General features: G+C 34.6%; 1 protein-coding gene across 1 annotated transcript in view; it reads right to left on the bottom strand.

The window, feature by feature from the left end:
* LOC145266366 (dynein axonemal heavy chain 2-like) overlaps positions 1 to 10,000 on the bottom strand; it is a 369,464-nt gene that overhangs the window by 154,908 nt on the left and 204,556 nt on the right. The window contains exons 48-49 of the mRNA XM_080121989.1: positions 8,711 to 8,935; positions 1,753 to 1,857 (exon numbers count right to left, since the gene is read on the bottom strand). Of these exons, the coding sequence (XP_079978115.1) occupies positions 1,753 to 1,857; positions 8,711 to 8,935 (330 nt within the window). The remainder of the gene's footprint in view (positions 1 to 1,752; positions 1,858 to 8,710; positions 8,936 to 10,000) is intronic.

Below are 10,000 nucleotides of genomic sequence, written 5' to 3'. Positions count from 1 at the left end.
AACCTCCATACTGAGACAATTACTATTTATTTGAATACTTTTGGGGGGGAGCTGGTTTTCCTCCCACATTAAAAACGAACTTGTAACGACCTTGTGTAATTTGCTTTCGCAGGGAAGCAAATAAATACCATGACAGAAAGCGGGAAGCTTAACTCCCCCCCCCCCGGCCAGATTTAAAAGCAATGTTCATTTCTGCGCATGTCTGGTGACTCTTATGATTTTTAAGTTAATTACCAACTCGTTGCATGCACTACCCTCTTTAACCTAATGGTTAGCGAGGAAGAGTATGTATCCTACGTTTTCGAGTTCGATCCCACCTCTCTCTATCTTTTTTTCTATTTTTTATTTCATTCTTGTGTCAAAATCCTCGACCCCGGCAAAAGTTAATTATCAACTCATTGAATTCACTATCCTCTTTTTTCATGTTCTTTTCCTACTTCGCGGTACAGGTTTGAGCCTGACTGCTACCATTTTTTTTTTTTTTGTTCGACACACACCTCTAAACACCCGGGCAACGCCGGGCACCCAGGCTTGTTCAGAAAGAAAAGAAAAAAAAAGAAAAACATTGAATATTTATTGTTTTTCACAGGAGAATTGAATTAAAAGTAATAAATTGTCGATTTCAGATTTCTTATCTGGTGGTTACGAACGGGTCATGGTCGGGGTTTAAAAGAACCGATTTCTTGCTTTTGTCGGTCAAAGGATGAGTGCTTATCGGACGGCGGGCTGAGAAAAGCGGTGGACAGTTTCCCTCCAAAATCCATACTGATTTTTTCTTTGCCTGCACCAGCCCACATATGGATGGTTGGGGTAGGTAGGTTAACACCCTGGGTGTCCCAGACAGCTAATCATCGTCCAATTCGACACACCTTGGTTCGTTTTGATTGGATAAACAGCTATCTCTCCCCCACATCCAGATCAGGTAATTTCCACTGACAATGTCTTACGCACCGGGGAACCCATACTTGACCTCCGGGTCAGGTTCAAAACCTTGCTAGACAAAACAAGGCGAGCTACTTCTAAACATCATATTTCACGGAAATATTGTTTCATATTTTCGACTTTGTTTTTCCTTTACAAAGGAAATGCACTTACTTTGGCGGCCCCACCATTTTCTTTTCCAACTGGGAGGGTCATCCGGCGTTTTCCGGCCTGTCATTAGAATAAAAATGGGTTCCAATTCCTCTTTCATTGGCCCCCTTTTGGGGCAATTTTCAACCACAGCTCTCATTTAACACTCTGTAATCCCTCCTCTTGGTTAACCCCTTCTTATCATGTCTGGTTAGGTCACAATATAACTCAAAGTAGATGTATCTGTTTTATTTTTAATTATTTGCTAAAACTGACATCAGTCCTTTTTCAAAAAAGGAATTAAGCTTTATTTAAGCTATGAGAGTTATTTCCCCTTGACTGTTAGATTTTCATAGATGAAGAAAGGTAAGTTTTATGTTTCCGTGTATCCGACACGTGGTCCATTTTCACGAAAATGGTAACAGGATTAAAAGTTAGGATATTCGATGTATCTTAATTAGTATATGATTAAATCCTCTGCCTAGAATCTGGCAACGCCGGGTATATATAGCTAATAGAGAGAGGAAGCAAGAGACAGAAGGACTCTGGATGGGAAACCCTAGACTATCAAGTGTCTTGTGAAACGTGAAGAGACAAAAAAGAAGAGGAAGGAGCGAAAGACGATGGATATTAGTAGTTTCGTAATAGATAAAAAGAAAATGTCGAAAGGAGTTTTATTACCTGTGGGAAGGTCATATTGATGAGATTGAAACGACTTTGCAGACGTTTCGAAATAACCATTCGCCCTCCTCCAGGTGGACCCATCGCCGTTAGCAACAACATGTCCTACAGAAGAGAAACAGAAACACATATTTGTAAGCAAAAGAAATGAAATGCAAAATTAATTTAGACGTATAAATAAAAAAGACATTGACGAAATATGAACAGATAAATTTTCGAGATGGCCATTTTGGTGAACATGATGTGAGGATTTCTTAACTGTGGGAATTGATAGAAGCGGATATGACGTCACATAGCTTAAAGAGAGAGAGAGAGAGAGAGAGAGAGAGAGAGAGAGAGAGAGAAAGAGTAGGGATGAAAAAATGATTAGGATCAGTACCCATGTACCCATGCGTATTTTTTAAAACACAATGCAAGGAGGCAACTCCAAGGAAAAAAGGGGGTTGGAGTTCCCCCCCCCCCTTGCATTGCGTTTTGTTTTTAAACAAAAATACGCATGGGTATCGATCCTCTGTTTCGTAAAACATTTTGCGCTAATATTAACAATTAGTATAGATATCCCGAAAAACTGAATCATAGGAAAGCCTTTAAAAATATCTTAGTGACCCCTGAAGAAGACTGCAGGTTACAGCGACCGAAACGTTATGCTAACACCCAAGATGAAAATAATAGTGCGATTAATCAACATAACACAAGCATTCACATTTCCTCTATAAAAATTCAGAATATAATTAAACAGTGATTATATATTTCTTGCTGTCTTCCCTCTTCCACTAGTCAGTGATTTCGAACTATGATAAACTGTAATATATAAACTATGATAATACACACACACACACACACACACACACACACACACACACACACACACACACACATATATATATATATATATATAATATATAAACTGTAATATATAAATTATGATAATATATATATAAATATATACATATATATATATAAACTGTAATATATAAACTATGATAATATATATATATAAATACACACACACATATATATATACATATATATATATATGATTAGTTTTTTTGGAAAAAGAATTCCAGCAGAGTGCTCAATTAAAAGGAAAATCCAAATTTTAAGAGCGTACTTATATTTTGTGTACAGAAAGTTGTGTACAGAAAGTTGTTAGTTGAGACAGGTCATTGGTACCGTCGGTTTCAAGACACTAGCGCGGTACTGGACTGGTTTAAAAACATAACTGAACCACACAAATGTAAGTTTACACAACTGGATATCGTCGATTTTTACCCTTCAATCACTAAGGAAATCCTAGAAAAATCGTTGATCTTCGCATCAAAATATAGAAAGATAAGTGAGCTCGATAAGGAAACAATCATGCAAGCTCGACAGACCCTTTTATTTTTTGACGATAAAACGTGGGTCAAAAAATCAAACCCCGAAGACCCCTTTGACGTCGCGATGGGGGCGTATGACAGTGCGGATATCTGCGATCTGGTTGGACTTTTTCTATTGGAGACCATGAAATATAAATTCCCAGATCACTTTTTTGGATTATATAGAGATGATGGACTTTGCCTATCGCGTGACTACAATGGATGTGCACTAGACAGGCTTAGAAAAGACCTAACTGAATTTTTTAAGGAACTAGGCTTTAAAATAATAATACAGACAAATTTAGATAGAGTAGATTTTTTAGATGCCACTCTAGATCTCGAGAAGAAAATACACAAACCCTTTCACAAACTAAATGAAAAACTCATGTATATAAATAAGGGTTCATGCCACCCACCCACAGTGTTTAAAAATATGGTAGCGAACATTAGCCAAAGGATTTCACGGCTTTCTTCGAACGCTGAAGTGTTCGAGAAAGCAGCACCATATTATAATGACGCACTGCATCAAAGTGGGTTCAATGAAAACATAAAATTTCAACAAACCCAGAATAAAGAAAATATAAAACGAAAGAGGAAACGGAAAATAATCTGGTTCTTACCTCCGTTTTCATTGAACACTAAAACTAGAGTAGGGCATTGTTTTCTTAGCCTTCTAGACAAACATTTTCCAAGAACACATAGACTACATAAACTTTTTAATAGAAACACGGTGAAAGTTAGTTACTCGACAGCTCCATCAATAAAGTCGATAATATCCAAAGAACCAAAAAAGATAGATAACGCAGGCTGCTCTTGCAGGACCAAAAATAGCTGTCCATTGGAGGGTAATTGTAAAGCTGAATCCCTTGTCTATGAGGCCACAGTAACGGAACAATCCACAAATATACCGGAAATATATATAGGTATGACAAAAGGCCAATTTAAACAAAGATATTATGCACATATGAGCTCCTTTAGAGCTAAAACAAGGATGAATACAGCATTAGCTACCCGCGTGTGGGAGTTTAAAGAAAAAAATACACCCTTTTCCATAAAATGGAGAAAAATAGAGCATAGACCAGCATACGTCCCGGAATTAAGTCAATGCTCACTCTGTAACGCAGAGAAATACTACATCCTCCGGTCCATTCATGACCCAAAAATAAAATGTTTAAATGTGAGGAGTGAAGCTTTGAAAAGTTGCATACATAGAAGGAAGGGTCTCCTAATAAATTGGATCAATGAAAAGAACAACACTTAGATGTTGTTTTTATATATATATATATATAAGGAAAAAAAATTGTAAATACATAAATAATTAGTCGGTAAACTTGGATTTTAATCGCAATTATATTATAGATTTTTAATTAATGTCATATATATATATATAAAAAAAAAAAAAAAAAAATTATATTTTATAAATGTAATTTATAATCTATTTCGAATTTAAAACTATAGAAAAATATAATAATGTTAATAAACTAGGGAAATCACTTAGGATAGATAAATACTCACTTCCCAACCTTGAAAGATTTGGGTTTTTAAAAAATAATTTTTAAACGTATTTCGAAATTTTTAAACGTGATTCGATATAATTAAAAATATATTTTTTAAAACTTTAAACGTATTTTTGGAAATTTTTAAATGTTCGATATAATTAAACGAATTTTTAAGTTTTTAACCGATACCAATACAGATTTTAAAGTTTTTATACATAAGGAAAGAGATTTTAAAATTAAATGGGGTTCAAATTAAAATCGATTCATATAAAAAAAACATTTTTTCGAAATTAGATCTTAAATTTAAATAATTCAAAGTTGAAAATTAGGTATTACATTACCCGATATATATATATATATAGATATATATATATATATATATATAGATAGATAAAAAAAAAAAAAAAAAAAAAAAAAGGGGGGATTAAACAAAACGAGATTTGAACGTGGATTCGCGAGGTATATATACTTCACACTTCCGGTTGTAAGATAGACGAATATTGGCTGAAGAGAGCTCGATAAGGATACCTTAAACGGGCCTTATTATCGGGCTTGAAACCGACGGTACCAATGACCTGTCTCAACTAACAACTTTCTGTACACAAAATATACATATATATATATATATATATATATATATATATATATATATATATATATATATACGTCCAAGGATGGAATACTGTTGCCATATTTGGGCAGGAGCTGCTACAAACAGCCTATCCTGCCTTGACAGAGTACAAAATAGACTTCGTGGCTTAGTGGGAGATGCCCTTTTCTCTACCTTGCAACCTCTCTCCCACAGAAGAGACGTTGCGAGCCTATCCTTGTTTTATCGTTATTTCCATGGCAGGTGCTCGTCTGAACTCCAATCTCTGGTCCCCCCTCGTGAATCTTTCACGAAAAACACCCGTCTAGCTGAATCCACTGTGAAAAATTTCCCCCACTCTATATCTGTGCCTAAATCAAAACGTGGATTCCATGAACAAAGCTTCTTTCTTAGAACTGCACGTCTGTGGAACTCTGTTCCGTCTGTCTGCTTCCCACCGGACTACAACTTGGATGTCTTCAAGTCCAATGTTAACAAATTCCTAATGAACCGCCCCCTTAAGTAAACACTTCATCAAATCTCCACACTAACGTAATGTACTTGCAATAACCCTTATCCCTGAGTGGCTTCCGGGCCTTGATAAGTGGTGATTACTGTGTAAAAAAATAAATAAATAAACTATGATAAACTATATATCCCTGCTGTCTTTCATCAATCAAGGGGAAACAACCCCTGAGCGTTTTTTTTTTTTTTTTTTTTAGAGAGAGTTTAACTCTGCTTAACCAATTATGTGAGCAAAAAAAAAAAAAAAAAAAAAAAAAACTGGGATTTTTTTTTTTAGGTAAAGAAGGAGGGATGTTAAATAGATAACAGGTCGATCTACTAGTGTCTAATTAAGTTAAGGCTGGGCTAATGAATGCTTCGCGAATAACGGAGCGATAAAGACGATGGCAACTTGATGACTTCCGAGTTGCTTAAGCGATGGAAGTCTATTAAGAACGGATATGACTTCACATGGTTTTAAGAAAGAGGCTGACAAAGAAGGAATCCAGGGAAACACGTGGGTAAATGAAATGAGCTGACAACATATGATTAAATAGCGATTATAGATTTTTGTATAACTCGCAATGGTTAGTGATTTGAAACAAAAATCAAGTTGAATAAACCTCATATATCTTCCATCTGTTTTGTTAGAACTGAAGTTTTGTTGAAAGTAGAAATAAGTAAATTTGGTTGATTTAGACATACAATAATAAAGTGCACTATCATACCATTAAAACTCTACATTTATTTGCAATGAATATTAGGTCCTGCAGCAAACTATAGTGAAGAGATGCCTATGTTGGCTTAAAATCCTCAGGTTATTTTGTTTCTTTTATTAAACAAAAAACTTTGTCAGGGTGGAACAGATGTTAAATATCGGCCAAGTAGACCCACTAGTTTATAAAATGGTTAGTTGAGGCACCGGTTCCCGTTAGACCACCGAAGTTAAGCAACGTTGAGCCAAGTCAGTACTAAAATGAGTGAGCGTTTGGGAATTCCAGGTGTTGGATGTGCTCTCCGCATATCTCGGCATTATTTTCCAATCGTCTAGCACTTCTTGTCACTGGACTCAAACAGTGCCGATTCTAGAAAAGCGTAGTTGGTGACTGCGCAACCTTTGTCTCACAATTACACGCACAGGTACCATTACAGAGAGTATCCATTGTCTCTTGAGACTGAACGGGGGCATCAAGTTGAGAATAATAGGAAATAACAGGTCAGCTCGGGTCAACTTGATGAATCCGAAGTGAGGATTACTAGACTGTGGGAATTAATAGAAATGGATGTGGCACCACACACACGCTCTCTCTCTCTCTCTCTCTCTCTCTCTCTCTCTCTCTCTCTCTCTCTGACAAGAAAATGTCGTAAAACTTGCTATAAAATAGAAGATTAGAAGAGTCCATTATAAACAGTAGGTAATATCGCCACAGGTGGTAATACTATATCAGAAGAAAGAATAAGAGAGAGGGAAAAAAAATTGGATGGGGAGGGGTTACAGCGAGCAGAAAGAATCTACTTTTTACTTTGTCTTATTTTTTATATTGAACTGGCGATGCTAACTCACTATTTCCTGATCGTAATACAAGGGGTGACACAGCAACGATTTGACCATAGAAAACTCTATCAAACTCCTACGCCAATTTGGGTCTAAACACTTTAAATTTTAGATATAGGTTCCTTGGACATGGATCTAACTTAATAATTTGATTTGAACTCAAAACAATAAATATTAAGGAGTCATAATAGGGGTCAAAGTTTTAAAAGAATTTGACCTTTGCGGTCTCTACCAAATTACTCAGACAATTTCTGGTCTAAACATTTGAAATTTTACATAAAGGGTATTCAGAGATAGGTGAAGCTTTTTAATCGCTTTGGGTCGAAACTTTTTAGTTACCAATATATAAATGTATGTATGTATGTTTGCATGTCTGCATAAAACTTTCGACAGGGGCGACGAATTTTACCAAGATCAGTATCGTTTTGAAGTTCGACCTTTCAGACGACAAATATCGAAAAATTGGCTAAAAACATTAATATCTTCACCTTCAACTGGGCACTTTTCAACAGGGGGGTCGCTTTTTCGCCGATATTTTTGAAACTCATCCTCTCCTTTCGATTGTTTAGCCGTAATTTAAACCTACGCCACTTCCGGTTTAGCGGTGGTCGTAACAGCAAGACGTCAGATTTTTTCCCCCGTTCTTTTCCTCCTTCGCGGTACGGGCTCGAGCCTGCCTTCCTACTACCACTTTTTTTTTTTTTGCTCAACATACACAATTTCTGGTCTAAACATTTGAAATTTTACATAAAGGGTATTCAGAGATAGGTCCAGCTTTTTTATCGCTTTGGGTCGAAACTTTTTAGTTACCAATATATAAATGTATTAAAATTATCTGAGGAATTTGGTAGAGATCGCAGAGGTCAATTTTTTTTTAACTTTGACCCCTATTATGACCCCTTAACATTTATTGTTTTGGGCTCAAATCAAGTTATTAAGTTAGATCCATGTCCAAGGAACCTATATCTAAAATTTCAAGTGTTTAGATCCCAAATTGTCGGAGGAGTTTGGTAGAGTTCTTAAAGGTCAAATCGTTGCACTTTGACCCCTTAACAGCCAAATTTCTGGCCGAAAACCGATCACAAATATTTTCCCAAATCTTTTACGCAAATATTATGCAAGTATAAATCATGTAGAATATCTGCACGAATATAATTACACGTAACAGTTAACTAAAGATGATTATCCCATAAGAAAACCGAAAAAGCTAATAGGGAATTAATTAAAATGAATGTTTAAAAGAATATGCAAATTAGCTAGATCTTTTGCTAGTGAATGCATTTCCACAGCCAATATATAAGAAAATTGTATTTCTTTTTAAATAAATAGAAAAGAGGGTTTTTAATATGAACATCAATACACACAAAAGAAAAACGAATTTATAGGAGTATATATATATATATATATATATATATATATATATATATATATATATATATAGATCGTTTCTTACCTTAATGTTCTTCACGGTTTGCTTACCACGGTCGTACCAGAATCCATAATCCAACCAAAGGCGGATCAGTTCAAGTGGAGGCTGAGATCCGAACGTATCCTTGGCTGGCATGTTGAAATCATCCAAAAAGCTAATAAGCTTTTTGCCGCCAAGTGGCACGTACACACCTTTTGTTCGTTTTTCCACTCGGCTCTCGATGATGTCCTGCACATTGTTTGAAGATGTCTGCAAAAATAGTTTGGCAAAAATATAGTTTGACAAAAATATAGTTTGACAAAAATATAGTTTGGCAAAAATATAGTTTGACAAAAATATAGTTTGACAAAAATATAGTTTGACAAAAATATAGTTTGACAAAAATATAGTTTGACAAAAAATAGTTTGGCAAAAATATAGTTTGACAAAAATATAGTTTGACAAAAATATAGTTTGGCAAAAATATAGTTTGGCAAAAAAATAGTTTGGCAAAAATATAGTTTGACAAAAATATAGTTTGACAAAAATATAGTTTGACAAAAATATAGTTTGACAAAAATATAGTTTGGCAAAAACATAGTTTAACAAAAAATAGTTTGATAAAAACATAAATTGACACAGTTGATAGAGACGTTGAATCTCGACGGTTCCAGATGATGATTGTCTGAAGATAGCAGTTTCAATCTTACCCAAAGCCGTCCAGAGACTTATTTGGCCAAAAACATGGTGAGACAACAACAACTACGGATGGCAGTAATTGCTGAGAATACAGTTAGGAAATTCGAAGTTCCTATCAGTCGCGGTTACCACCTGACGAAGGACAGAGGAATAGTTGGCCGAAACGTCGTGAAACAACAACTAATAAAGATGAGAATAATAGTCCACAATAAATAAATTAATATAAATAATACTCATCTCAATAATGAATTCCAATTAAAATAATATAAAAAATAGTTTGATAAAAAATAGTTTGAAAAAGATAGTTTAACAAAAGGTAGTTCGACAAAAAAATAGTTTGACAAAAATAATAGTTTGACAAAAATAATAGTTTGACAAAAAATAGCTTGACAAAAATAATAGTTTGACAAAAAATAGTTTGACAAAAAAGTAGTCTAAGAAAAATAATTTAATGAGAAAGTGGTTTGAGGAAAATGTTTTGACAAAATAATAGTTTGAAAAAAAATAATGTCATAAAAATAATTGGACAAAATAATTTCACAAAAGATAATTTCGCAAAAGAAAGTTTGACAAAACATTACATACAGAAAGGAGGGGGTGTTCTGACATTAAGATAAAATTCAAATAGTTCATTGT

This window comes from Euprymna scolopes, chromosome 41 (genome assembly GCF_053919585.1).
Source record: "Euprymna scolopes isolate OS-2025 chromosome 41, ASM5391958v1, whole genome shotgun sequence".
Lineage (NCBI taxonomy): Eukaryota > Metazoa > Mollusca > Cephalopoda > Sepiida > Sepiolidae > Euprymna > Euprymna scolopes.
This window is presented reverse-complemented; position numbering and strand designations above follow the sequence as displayed.